Source organism: Anoplopoma fimbria, chromosome 10, assembly GCF_027596085.1.
Source record: "Anoplopoma fimbria isolate UVic2021 breed Golden Eagle Sablefish chromosome 10, Afim_UVic_2022, whole genome shotgun sequence".
Lineage (NCBI taxonomy): Eukaryota > Metazoa > Chordata > Actinopteri > Perciformes > Anoplopomatidae > Anoplopoma > Anoplopoma fimbria.
The window spans coordinates 10,845,628-10,859,445 of record NC_072458.1 but is presented as its reverse complement, the minus strand read 5'-3'; the positions used below and the strand labels follow the sequence as shown (position 1 = coordinate 10,859,445).

The following is a 13,818-nucleotide window of genomic DNA, read 5'->3' as shown; positions in this document are numbered from 1 at the left end:
CTCTCCTGGTGCCTCAGGTGAAAGAGGTCATGCAGTCAGCTGGTACGGCCTCTTTGGAACAAGAGAATTCCAAGGAATTTACAATAATTACAATATTGTTGTATGTAAAATGTCATTAAACCTAACTGCATTACCCCCGTGGTGATGATAATGTATTCTTATGAATATAAGGCTGCATGGCATTAAATGAAGTGTCTGTTCATCCATTCACACTCGACGGCCATCATTGGTATGTGTCACCTTCCTCTGCTTCCCTTTTTGTGTATCATCCCCTCTGTTCTCCTGTTTCCTGTGTCCTGGCTGGTTGTCATGACCACCGTTACCAAGGAGAGTGGAGGCTACAGAAGAAAGGAAACCCGAACCTCGGATCTTGATGCCGTGATATTTAATTCATCGGCACACCGAGGTTCAGTGTAATGCAGGTGGAGCGAGAGAGCTCTCGGGTAGAAGGGACATTTCAGAATATGAAGACAAAAGAGGGGCTGTCAGATCCTTCTGTTACAGCCACAGTCTAGTGGCTGTAGTAGTCTTTTTTTTTACTCCTCTAGTTGTTATGCAATAACTGATATAGACCAGTCAGTTGCTGTTTCAGCCACAATTTTGTGAAATTTACTGAAATGAACCCAAACAAACTAGATTAAAGCACAGTCACCTGTTAGAATGCAGGGTTTTGTTATTTCCTTTGTCCTTATGACAACAATAGAATTTTTTTTTTTTTTTTTTTTAACCTGTGGCTTCTCAGCATTTCAGTCGTTATGAGACAAAACAAAAAACTATGCCCCCTTTAGTGAAACAGTTTCTCCCTTTCATTGCAGACAAAACAAGAGTAAGTGAAAGGTAATTTTTTGTGAAAGCTCCTTTAAAACACATGCCAGTTTGTGCGGTCAAAGCAATACAAAGTGTCTAATCCCCATTGTAGAGCCCCCCCCCATGTTGTCTTTGTGTTAACTGATCCACCTACGGACAGCGCTCCATCCTCGGCTATCCCTCCCTCCTACCTCTTTTGTTATCTCACCCTCTTTTGCCCTCTCCCTCCCTCCCGCATTTTTTTTTTTTTTTTTTCTATCCTGGGGTTCAGTGTTGCTCTCGTAGGTTTGACTGTCAACAGTGGTGCTGGAGATCGGAGGCGGTGAGCAGATGCTCTACTCACCTACAAGTCTCACTGTACGGCCCTGATTTGTTATATACGCCCTTGTTTGGAAACCAAGACTGACCCATTTGGGCTGCGTTGCTACCGAAGGACGCGGTTGGGGGCAGGGTGAAGCCGAGCTGCAGCTGAAGTGGCCTCGTCAAAGGCTTGGACCCCAGCGCCGTTCATCTACAACAAGGAGATACTTCAGCTGGCAGCAGCAGTGTGTGATGACCAGTTTTGCAGGCTGTTTTCCTCTGGAAACCTGTGCTTTTTTTTGAATTAGAGACAGACTTAAAAGCCAGTCTCCTGCAAAATGTTATGTTGATTCTTAGGGGAACAAAAACAACCTGGAATAACCTCTTTTTATTGACTCTCAAACAGCCGATTGTTCATCTCATGATGATTCCAAACATTGGATCTATTTCGTCCAAGAGGTAAAAAGCCTCCAATTTTGTTCCACGTGATCGGCCTTTTCCAACCTTGCTGTGACAGGATACACTCATAGCTGCATCAGTGGCCTAGAATCCAAGTATCAGGTTATATCAGGGCTCATCCATCTCGGTAAGGCTACACCATACCAGGAGTGTGACACTGAAGCACACTGCAGCTCAACATTTGGCCTGCTGGATTTGAACCAGAGCTGAAGGCAAAGAAACACTTCCACTGGAAAAAAAACTAAACCAAAAGGCTGGCTGGGATCCATTTCATCCACAAAACCGATCGATCCCACTACTGCCGGCTGCCACAGGTGGCTGCACAGCTATCGGCTGCTCAATAATGCATTGACTCGAAACAAGGGATGAAAAGGAGGAGAGAGTGCCTCTGATCCTTTGAAAAAGTGCATGACTTGAGAGAGAGAAAGTGGGTGATTGTTTCTGGGTAACAGTGATTTGGGAGTGAAAACAAGTGAGCAGATGTTGAAGAGGAAAAGGAAAAGAGAAGAGAATGGCTGCTGACAAAGTGGCATTGGGGCAAAGGCCTTAGGAAGCGTGTCCAATCCGGACAGGAAGGGGACAAGTAAACCAAAGTAGACTTTGAATACCACAAAGAAGGATAACAAAAGAAATAAGAGACGACTGTAGTGGACAAAGACCTGTTATCCCTCAGAGGTTGGCCTTAAAAAAAAAAAAAAAAAAAAATATATATATATATATATATACACACATCTGTCATCATGGTGAACACAGGCATGCAGCTGATCAGCTTCACCTGCGCGGTGACCGGCTGGATCATGGCGATCGCCGTCACGGCGCTGCCTCAGTGGAAGGTCTCGGCCTTCATCGGCAGCAACATCCTGACCTCGGAGATCAAGTGGGAGGGCATCTGGATGAACTGCATCTACCAGACCACCGGCCACATGCAGTGCAAGACCTACGACTCCATGCTGGCCTTGCCTCCTGACATCCAGGCGGCCCGCGCCCTCATGTGCCTGGCCATCTTCATGGGCTGGCTCTCCTGCACCGTGTCCTGCTGCGGCATGAAGTGCACCACCTGCGCCGGCGACGACCGCCGCGCCAAGGCCGGCATCGCGCTCTCCGGCGGGGTCCTGTTCATCCTCACCGGCCTGTGCGTGCTGATTCCCGTCTCCTGGACCGCCAACACCGTCATCCAGGATTTCTACAACCCCAACGTGCCGCTGATGCACAAGAGAGAGCTGGGTCAGGCCATCTATCTGGGCTGGGCGTCCGCGGTCATTCTCATGATCAGCGGAGCCGTGTTGAGCAGCACCTGCCCCCTCATGGAGAGGAGCGGCAGGTACCGCCGCGGCTACATAGGCCGAAGCTTCGCTAACTCGCCCGCTTCAGCACCGGATCCCCCGAAACCCATCACATCTAACAGTGTTCCATTAAAGGAGTACGTATAGGAAGAGGAGGAAGGAACACCAGCAAGGCGGAGAGGGAACAAGTTAAAGAGTTGACGCTGTTAAAAACTCTTCTTTCCTAAATTTACTCAAGTTTTAAGTCTGAGAATTTTAAGCTTTAAAATGAAATATATATATTTATTAATATATCCAACCTGTATATCTCTTTGTAATGTTTAAATGTGTCTTTGGTATTTTTATGTTTGTTTGCTTCACTTTGATTTACAGTAGTGCCTGAGGAAAGCCCATAGACTTTAAGGTCAAATCAAGTTTGACTGTCATGATGGCTTTAATGATGGCTTGTGTTGTGAGGATTGCAGTGATTTATTCAGAAGTTGTTCTCCGACAAATGTCGTTACCACTTAATTTGTCACATAAAGCCTCGACTTGATTGTGCCTGCACTTAAAGTATGAAATAAAACCAGTTTGTTACAGTGTGCTTCACCAACTATGTTGTGTAACAGTCTTTGTCCATTTGGTTTTGGTCCATTTTGACCGTCACAGACAAAGATGCCGTCAATCGAGTTTGAAATGACGCCACAAGGTCCTTTTTAAATGTTGTCATTTCCTCCTCATGTTCAAAGTCCGTATAAAGTCTGGTTTAGGACACACCTCCCGTCCAAGAACGCGTCCAGGACATTTATTTGACAAAATAAAAAATCCAATCCTGTCCATGAGGAACACGTCCATATATTTTTATGCATGTTTGCTCTTCTCTTCCAGCCTCTTCATATCAAATGAAGTCAGAATCAGAAGCTTAGAGTTCCACCTGTGTCGATTTTGCTCTCTTCATTGGGACTCTGTAAAGAAGGACACTTTGCAAAGTGTATCTGAAAGAAGACAGAGAGGCAATTAGTTCACCTACAAATCTCTTGAACCCCCACTCCCCCACTGCTACCACTGACAGATAATGAAACAACAGCCTTTATAGATTTGGCAGAGCGTTGGCCTCCGGTCAGCTTGTATTAAAAACATAAGTTATATAAAGTGACATTAGATCAAATTAAAATAGCTTTGCTCGGGTAGGTAATATATCAATGACGTTTCTGGCATTTTTGCCTTTGGATTCTAAAAAAGGTTACTGATGTCCAACTTCCTGCTGCTCCACAATACAGGACTCTTCATAGTTTGGCCTTTTATCTATGGCAATACACAAATCTACCAAAAACTAAATGGGCTAAGAAACAATGTACCTTTTCAATACTTTATAGTGGCCAAACTATTTTAGTGTGGTGTATAACAAACTACTGTTTTAAACTCAATTTACCTGTGATCTGCTCCTCTGCACTGGGACATTCCAAGGATTTCCATCTTTTGGGAGCAGATTCTAAAAGAGAGAGATCATCTGCCCTCAGAGTCAGCAGCAGAGACTTCCTCCTCAGATATCTGAACACATGAATTTAGGTGAAAATATATATATATATTAAAAAAAAAAAAAAAAAAAAGACCCCAAACGTACCCCTAAACCAATGCAAACATGAACAAAGGATACTGTTGCCGGTAGTGACGCTCGGCATTCTGCAGCCACTCCAGCATGTCGGACACTGACGGGGCGGTTGCCGAGCGCTCGGTTACGGTGACGAGATCCAGACTGTCTGCGTTCTGCTCGTAAAGCTGGAAGACTGCAGAGACCTGGTTACTGACGGAATCCCTCACGGACTGTAGAGAAGACCTGAGGGAAAGAGATGGGATGGATGCCATGGGTCAAAATCCAAAATCTAGTTTTGACTGTTAGTCTTTTCAGTCATCTGCACTATACCTCTACATGGCATGGTATTAAAATAATTTCTACATTTGTGCCTTACGATGCCAGCAAAATAGTAGCAGCATACCTAAGTTCAACAGTGACATCAGCCACTAAAAGAGAATAGCATGCCGTCAGCCACTTTGGAACTCAGATTAACTTGGAATATAGGGGGGTCGGTAGAGGCCCATAGCTCCTATCTGCCCAGAGCCCCTCTAGCAGGTTGAGCTGGCCCTGCATGCCCGCTGTTAAAACGAGTGTTATTAAGCAACCACAGTCTGCTAGATGCCAAAAGAAGTGTAGGTCTCTGTGCATCATCACTGCAGTCTGACAGTATTTATTTGTGATGCACCATTCACCCAGTTACTTACATCTTCTCATTGAGTTTTCCCAGCACTGTATCCGTGGCTTGAGAGAGCTTGAAACGCAGACGCTCCTCCAGGTCAGGAAAGTCTCTGAGCGGCGTGTTGGAGATTTGTACGTTGGACAGCGCTCGCGACTGCTCCGCCAAGTTCCCGAGAGACACCATCAGAGGGCTGCAGTCTGCCAACACACTAATCCATACTTTCTGGTTGTTTTCAAGACTCTGGAAGCTTTTCCTCAGCGCTTGATGAAGTGGTATTAGCCCCGGTTTGGACATCTCAGGTGTTGTTTTCAGTTGACCACAAAAACAAATCCGCGTATGCACAATAAACAGATCTTTTTAATTTCAATTATTTTAGTCCGTTTTGGATCAACGGACTCCTTTCACACGTCAAACCCTTTAAAAATCCCGATATTAGTCGCTGCTAATAACATCTCTTTCTACCATGCTGCTTTGCCTGAACCTACTTCCGTCCTCCTGATGTCAACACTGACGTCAGTTGCTACAATTGGTCGAGAACCATATTACGTGACGTAAAGCAAACGCGCGTTGTGATTGGCTAACTGTTGGTCCGGCCCCTCCCCGCGCGGACATTTGAAAACGGCTTTGTGGAGAAAGAGAGAGTATCCGACGAAGAAAAAAAAGAAAACATATACAGGTAATTTAAGTAATTGTTTGAAAAAAATATGTATCACCAAAAATATGTATCACCAACTGACAATAAAGCAAGTCAGTCAAACTGCGAGGCAAGCTGGGTGTCTTACCAGCTAGTCGACAAAGTGACGTTAGCTTTAACTGTTAGCTTGCTAATGCTAGTTAGCTCGACTACCAGCTAGCCGCATGTCTACACAGCTACGTTCGTTATATTATAAAGCGACTGCTTTTTTATCCCGGTGACATTAGTGTCTCGTGTTGTTAACCTTGGGTAAATGCAATTCGCTTTCTTTGCATGTAGACATGGCTCCCAGGAAAAGGACGACCAAGCAACGGAAGAACAACCCCAAAACGGCCAAGCTCGAGGCTTTTCTGGAAGACTTCGACAGCGAAGGTGATTTATGTTTCTCTCGTTTTCTCTCCACTGCAGTCTCTTCAGCATACATGGAGCTTTGTAACGCATTGATCTGTTCAAATACAATTATATAATTGACTTTATTAGCAATTCACACTGACCACCAATCCCAAGCAAGCCCGCTGTATGTTGCTAGTTACAGTCTCGTGAGGACCATACCAGTGGTGTCATATTATTACAGATCTTGACATATTTTAGATGCGACATATGGACACTGGATGAATATTGTATGATTATAATGATATGCATACATACACATTCATTATAAAAGAATGTGACCAAGATATGTAATGAGCCTTGCACTATACAGTTAAAATAAAAGTACTCTCTGGTTGATTGACAGTAATGACAGTAGTGTCTCCTTTGACCTTACAGTACTGCTAACTTAACAACATATGTGCCGATACTGATGTAGGTTGTCTGAAATCGGCTGAAAGTATCCATTGGGCTTATATATATATACATATATATAATTGTCTTATCATTGCTGATGCTTCATCATGTGAGCCAATTTGAACTACTACTGGGTTGTGTAATCTAAAATTGTTGCTATGTTTTCACAGTGAAGACCAGAGTTGGACAAATGAAAGAGAAGATCAACCAGCTGCTCAAAGATGTTGACAACAGCTACAACATGGCCATAATTAAGCTCCCCAAGGCTGTCAGACAAATGACCTGGTTGGAGCATTTCAGTGAGTTGACACAATGAAACCCAAATCAGATTGTGTCCACCGGTGTTACGTATATTGTGTAAAAGGAGAAACTGTTACCTATATTGTTTTTTATCTTTTTAAACATCATTAAATGAAAAGCATTTGCCCCTTCTCTCTGTAGTGTCTGAGAAACCAAAGTCTCCAGAAGTGGATAATATAAAGGTGAGTTGATTATCTTTCTCATTATCTCATCTCATATCATGTACCATGATTCACAGTGTGTCATGCATTTCAGAATCTATTTGGCTTGTGTATGCCCAAACATCCCTTCAGTTCTTGATTCATGTCTATCTGTCAACAGAGAGAAGAGGAAGCTGCTATTGTTGAAAGCGTTGTGGCCGAGGACCACGCAGTCCTTCTGAAATCAGTCAAGAAAAGTATGTCTAAACTGCTTTTTGAGTTTTCTTTTAATTCACTCTCAGTTATGAGATTTTGGGCTATTTCGCTTCCATAACATCTTTCAGACTAGGGGAAAAACATTTAAAATACACATTTTCTGTTTGCATCTGTAGATTCCTCCTAAATTAAACTCCACTTCAGCAGTACTTACATACACCAAACTTGCCAGTTTCATTCCTATCTATATTCTGGAGCTTTTTTCATATATTATTCATAGCAAGCATTTCCTTCCAAAATCACATTTTCTTATGGCTCTTGACATTAATTTCTGATTTATGGAGTCATACAAAGAGGTATCCAAAATCCCGTCAGTAGAAACCTTTGACTGTAATACATCAACATAAAAAAATTATTTGCACCTTGGTTTATCCAATATTAAAATTTTTGTTCTGGAAATGTATTCAAAGATAATGCCTTGTTTGCATATTTAAACATAGCATTTCAGAAAACTGGAAATATATAAATACAATTGTGCTTAATGTAAGTAATGATCTGGCGAGGTTTCATGGTGGCATCTATTAGATCTTTTTTTTTCAGCCTATTCAACTGGGGTGTCTCCCCTAAAGTATTATTAATTCAAACCTGTCTATCAACAAAGTGTTGCTGCTGATGCTACTTTAAACGGGTCTAGATTGAACAAATTCTTTTACTCCAGTCAAGAATTTAAGGTTTGGAAAAGGAAGTGGATCTCATCCTGTTTATTTTGTCTCCAACTCCCAGCATCAAAGAAAAAAGCTGGAGCCAAATCCAGTTCAGGGGATGAAAACACCCCGAGTACAACACGGAAGGTAATGTATAACTTTATTTTTTCTCCATTCAAACATGCATAAGAGAAAAAAAACACTGCAGAAAGTTTTAGAGCAACATTGATGATAAACATACAGGGCAGATGATTGCTGTGGGTCATTTGTGGGCAGCCACTTTATGTTTACCTAATTGTTCCTAATTCAGGGGAAAGCAACCAGGAAACCTCCAACGACATCAAAAAGAGCGAAGGCGCTGACAGTCAGCAAGCAGAACACCTCCGTCAGACGGTGAGACTTTTCTTTCCTTATCTATTCACTCCTTTTTGCAAGTTCAGCAGCTCGATGATTTCAGACTAACATGTCCGTCTGGTTTCAGATCAAGCAGGAAGGCAATGGTGACTCCTGCCAGGAGTATGATGGACTCTTCTATGATGATGGGCCCCACTCCCCTCATCACCCCGCGCTTCGACCCAAGGTGAGCAGGAATTCTAGTTACAGCTCCGTGAAAATGCGACAACTTTTCTTGATCTGACAAATGATGTTTCTTTCCCTGTAAAGTAATGCAGCTCATATCAGTTTATTTGCACCAATATATTTCTGGTAGTCTGATTGTTAAGGTTAAACGTCACCACCCAAATGAAGCGATGAATAAAAACCAGAGAGCAACATGGGAAACTGTCTCTTTAAATATAAGCTAGTGCATGTTTAAATTCCTGTGCAATTTGTGCTCTTAACTGTTAAGCTGATTGTGATATTATGAAAACACAGCGGGCAAATAAATGCCCAAAGCTATTGCATGAAATCTCTGGATGATTTTTAAAGCACTTTGCGTTTTATAGCCCTGATCTGCAAGTGCATTTGGCAGCTATCTCTCTAATTTGAGATAAATGCAGCTGTAATGGGGCAACTACGGCAATTTTTACTCTCCTTCATCTTCTGTTTAAATCGCTAAGATTTTTCATGCTGCGTGGGGTTTGTGGCACTCACCATTCAGGCTTTGTTTCCTCAGGCTTCCTAAGACCCCCGCTGTGAGGATTCCCCGCCACAAAGAGAGAGTTTATAGCATTTCCGTCAACGGCTCTCCCATCGCAGCAGGAAATGAGGACATCGTCATCAACGTCCCAATCGGCAACGGAGAGGTACGATATGAGTTACCAGTTAGGCTGCTACTTCTTGTGTTTTATTTATTACATGACTTCTGAAAAAACAGGAGAACTTACCAACCAAATGTCTTGTAATGTGTTGATCCAGAGCGTCCAGCTATTGGCCAGTCAGATGGACTCAGTGGACCTGTCTCTGCTGGATGAAACCGCTCTGAGGAGCATTCGGCTGCTGCAGGTATGTTCATCACTTTTGTTGTATCACTGTGGCCGTGTTTTGCTTCACGATTAAGTGCTGGATTAGATGTGAAATATTTGCAAATACATTTATTTTCATCGTTGTTTTTGATTTTTCACTTCTTGACAGAACCGTCTCACAACCCTGTGTGGAACAGCAGAGTGACCTAACCGTCTGCTGTCGACTTGTACATTACTTTTAAAAAAATGTTCTCTTTATTTCAAAGCTTTGCGTCCCCTGTGGTATGGTGTGCTGTTTTTTTGCTTATAGGTGAGATAGACGTGGGTTCACATGTTTTTATTTTACCAATTTATTGATTTCCAGTCTTTTATGGCCAGTCAGACATGTAAAGTTTGGATTTTATTTGTCCTGCAAGCCTTGTAAGACAGTTAACTCTGCAAAAATGATATACTGTTCATTCTTTGATTTGTAAGTACACTCTAATCTTACATTTTTAATTGACTTTCATTTTGTCATTATTGATGCACAATCCTCCATGTACATAGATCACTCTTTGTCTGCAAAACTGATAAATGATATTAGCCCAGAGCTCTACATGTGTGTGAAATGGTTTATTTGGGACTGCAAAATGTTGGTTGATAAAGAGCGTTGGTGGGTTGCTTTACCACAAATCCAGCCACAATGCTTTAAAAATGATGCAATAATAATGTTTTGGTGGAATTTACAGACTGTCTTCACCAAGCTGTACCTTTGCATGGTGTCCAATAGGTGGCAGCATTTCTCCATAGAGGTTTTACTTGTCTGGCTCAGCCAGAGCTCCTGTTGTAACATGTCCTCAGTATTAAAGCTGTGGACATAAGACCAAAATATTCAAGCAAAACCCGTTTCAATTCTTATTTATCCTGCTGATGATCACTCACAATCTTAGTATTCAGTTTTAAAATGCTTAAAGGCGTTAATATAGTTTTGCGTCAATGTACATCATTATATATTTAAGGAAAAACAATAAAACTCTTGTGCTGCAGTACTCCGCTGATCTTTGTTTAGCTCATGGCGACAGACGTGGTTGATAGAGTGGCTCTGCATTGTTGCTACCATAGCAGTTCTTTTTCTTCTATAGCTCGACAAACTCTTGCTTTTGCTTATGTAGGAAGTTCCTCTTGTCCTTTCGCAACTTTGTTTACACAGAGGGGATGTCGGTGGGGGTCACGTGACTGGCTGTTGGCAGGAAGTGGCAGCTTGTCCTGCTGCTGGCACACAAACCTGCACTCTGACCTTCGGGGACATCATAACGCTGCCAATTAAGAGGCTCGTTAGGCCTGATGAGCTCGTTAGGCCTTCCACCTGGGATGATCTGGGTCAGACCGGGCCTCACCTTGGGGCCCAGACGGACAAGTAGAACTCTTCGCTATTCCCGCTGGATCCTTGTGCATCATATGCTACCAAGCCACGGCACGGGGAACTCTGTGCCCCCAGCTGAAAGCCCGTCCCATCCATCTGTATCCATCTTAAGCGCTTCATCATCTGCTGTCTCTCGCTGTGCAAACTGTGTTGCAGAGGTAAAAAAAAAAAACTGCATTCCCACAAACGACAGATGTTGTGGTCAGCGGTGCGTGCAGTTCAGCTCCCTCGTTAGCGGAGCACCGAGCCCTCGCACACCTGCTCTAGATATCATACAATATTCCTACTTTTGCCTCAAAATGGATTGGATCCTTTTCATTTTTTCTCTCCATTCTCTAGGCGGGTGGAAAATTGCCATTTTGCACGGATGGCTCGGTTTTCAGTAAGCACGCAGGCAGTGGCGCAGTGACAGGTGCGGTATGGATGGGGCGGATTTTGAGGTCACAGAGCAATGCCGCTACATAAATCATCCGCCGAGATGTTCAGGATGAGGGACTGGAGCCTGAGATAGTGGAAGGGAGACACAGTACAGAGATGCTTCAACAGTCGCTCAAGAAGCTCTGTATTTTCGGCTTAAAGCAGTCCAAAGAAAAGGAGAGATTTAAAGTGCGAACTCGGTTCAGAAAAGCAGCCTTTAAAGTTGTCAGGGCACCCCTCGTGGCGTAAACCTGTTAAATGTTACTCAAAGAGAACTACTTACTACAAACACGTTAAAAAAATGCAAATATGAGCAAAATGATCACAAAGAGACATCAAAACCAACTGCATACAAAACATCAACACAAAGAGGCTATTTAACTATAACGTCTTTGTGTCTCGCTCTTATGTAGTAGTGGTGGGGCCTTATGCATGTCTGTGCTCAGGGGCCCATTGTCTCATAATCCACCCATTGCTACCGTATCTCCAATTTGGCAGTTGAGCCACAGATGTTTCAACAGACCTCAAGCAAAATCGCTGCAAAGCCAACATCATTGGCAGTTACATTTTAAATCAAATCTGATAAAGCAATTGATGGAGCTAATTTAAAAGGAGCTAGACACTGTTTCCATCTTGCTTCCCTTGGTAATGAAGTGCTTTAAATATGCAGAAAAAAGTTGCTAATTTAGGTTAGTTATATTTCTAGCTTGGAATCATGCTTAAACAGGTTTTATTGTTCCATATATAATATTTGTATGCCCACTCGAGAAGGAAAGGCTAGTTTTGGGTCCGGTTCGCATCCTCCACTTTTCCTACTCTGTTTATGTTTTAGTCTATACGCCATCTTATGTCGCAACTAAGCTTTGCGTAGCCGAGTTTATCCCCTCCAAACCAGTTGATGGTTAGCACCTGGTTCGCATTTCTTTTTCTGCAACATTTAGCAGAAACGGGACTAGTAGGATCTTTTTTTTTCGGCAAAGTATTTCAAAGTTGTGTTTGCAGGTCGTTCCGAGTGCCAAAACCAATCAATAGATACTTCTTTAGGCTGCGTTAGAGTTCCATGAACCTTTTCTTTACCCGTCCTTTCGTCCCCCTTGTTCCACAATAAGCCCCACCCCCCCACCAATCCCATCGCTCAGCCCCTAACCCCAGCCTTTCACCTTTACCTTCACCCTCCCCCACAGTCTCCCTTATTCTGTATTTCTGAAATCTGTTATCATTAACACATGTGTCTGACACACGTATTCCTCAACAAAGCTGTTCCCTCCCCAAACTGCTGGAGCGGGTGGTTAATTGAGCCCCCAGACCTGGGGAAGCTGCCAAATTTGCTGCCAAGACGAATGAACCTGGTAGAGGCATGTTCTTCTCGCGAAATTAATTCTCTGGTGCGTCGAGGCCTCCTATAAATCCCATCCGTCAAGTGCCCCGCTAATCAATTTATTCATGTGCCCACACCTCCGTCTGCCGCTGTCTCTCACTCAATTCGCACTTAGCCAGTCCGGGGTCGAGACTCATCTTTTGCTTATTCGGTTTGTCGGCGCAGAAACTCCCCAAAAAAGATGTCGGTGAATGCTTTGTTCTGTCTGCTTTAGTGATGGAGAGTTAGGAGGACACAAGCTGACGGGAAAGTGAAGTGGCAGACGGGAGGAAGAGTTAAATGGGACTGAGCGGCCCCCGCATGATGCATTCTGGGCATGTGTTCGTCTGGTGGCCAGCAGGGTCCTGATGGCGTTTTGATGGGCGGCCCCTCTGTCGCTTAGGCACCCCTGACGATGGGCGAGGTGGAAAGGAACATCTGCTGCCAAAAAAAATAAATCCTTTTAGAAATGAAACCCGGCAACTAACAGGCTAATCTGAGGAGAGGCAGCAGGTTAATGCCATTTTGCTGATTGCACAGGGACGAACTTTTGTTGGTGGCAGACGTTTGTCTATGAGGGACATGGCCACATTTGTTTGTTTGCGCAGGGTGACCAGAAGAAGAACAGACATTAAACCTTTTATGTGTTCCAAGAAAGAGGTATTTTCTTGATTTGTGTGATTGTTAGGCTTGTGCACAATAGTGTGGTGCAGAATGGGAGGGTAGGTCTTAGTTCGGACTACTGAGCCATGTTGTAGTATGAAGTCCCTTCCGCACAAAGAAATTGGTTGATGCCCTTTATTTGCGGTGCGAAAGCTCAGACAAATCGACCTCATTCAGGAAAAAATGACATTGCTTTTTGCACGAGTAATATTCACGTTTTATGTGAATGTATTCATTGCCAAATTCAAATCCAACAGTTCACCAAAATACATAACGTACACATTAATCGCACAAAAAAAAAGTTCCCAGTGTATAAAGGCTTTAAGTGTAACAGATGAAAGTAGTTAAATGTTTTTTTTAAATGACAAATGAAATGCTGCAGAAAGTTGGTGTCTGCACTCTAAATGTGCCAATTGGTACTTAATGTACAAAGTGACAACAGTTGAAATTGTGGTCGAAGTTGTAAGCACTGAAAGCAGTTAAACTCTCAGTTTTTAGGAGTTAAACGGCACAGTTTTGTTGATTGTTTTCCCATATCAAATTGTATATCGATGCTGGACATTTAGATTTATTATCTGTCCCTTTCTCTTTGCGTACTTTGTTTCTGTCCATGAACAGTCAAGGGCGCAAACAAACTTACACTTTCTTAACAG

General features: G+C 43.1%; 3 protein-coding genes across 4 annotated transcripts in view; 2 read left to right on the top strand and 1 right to left on the bottom strand.

Moving 5' to 3' along the window:
- The window catches only part of cldn35 (claudin 35), a 242,449-nt gene extending 239,453 nt beyond the window's left edge, over window positions 1-2,996 (top strand). Inside the window, exon 2 of one of the 2 annotated variants that reach the window (XM_054606418.1) lies at window positions 2,320-2,996. In XM_054606418.1, coding sequence (XP_054462393.1) covers window positions 2,322-2,996 — 675 coding nt within the window. In that variant the 5' untranslated portion in view covers window positions 2,320-2,321. Of the gene's footprint in view, window positions 1-2,306 lie in introns of those variants that run through there. The other variant, XM_054606417.1, reaches the window with a different exon arrangement.
- Window positions 2,997-3,735: 739 nt separating this feature from the next.
- On the bottom strand, window positions 3,736-5,558 carry c19h1orf109 (c19h1orf109 homolog (H. sapiens)). Its single transcript, XM_054606419.1, has 4 exons — window positions 5,109-5,558; window positions 4,486-4,665; window positions 4,261-4,379; window positions 3,736-3,823 (listed from the first exon to the last, which is right to left on the bottom strand). Exons 1-4 carry the CDS (start codon window positions 5,375-5,377, stop codon window positions 3,783-3,785), a joined length of 609 nt encoding a protein of 202 aa, XP_054462394.1. The 5' UTR covers window positions 5,378-5,558; the 3' UTR covers window positions 3,736-3,782.
- Window positions 5,559-5,637: 79 nt separating this feature from the next.
- cdca8 (cell division cycle associated 8) lies at window positions 5,638-10,219 on the top strand. Its single transcript, XM_054606376.1, has 11 exons — window positions 5,638-5,759; window positions 6,057-6,149; window positions 6,734-6,862; window positions 7,005-7,045; window positions 7,185-7,260; window positions 8,003-8,070; window positions 8,234-8,316; window positions 8,405-8,503; window positions 9,038-9,167; window positions 9,280-9,366; window positions 9,496-10,219. Exons 2-11 carry the CDS (start codon window positions 6,059-6,061, stop codon window positions 9,529-9,531), a joined length of 840 nt encoding a protein of 279 aa, XP_054462351.1. The 5' UTR covers window positions 5,638-5,759; window positions 6,057-6,058; the 3' UTR covers window positions 9,532-10,219.
- The last annotated feature ends 3,599 nt before the right edge of the window (window positions 10,220-13,818 follow it).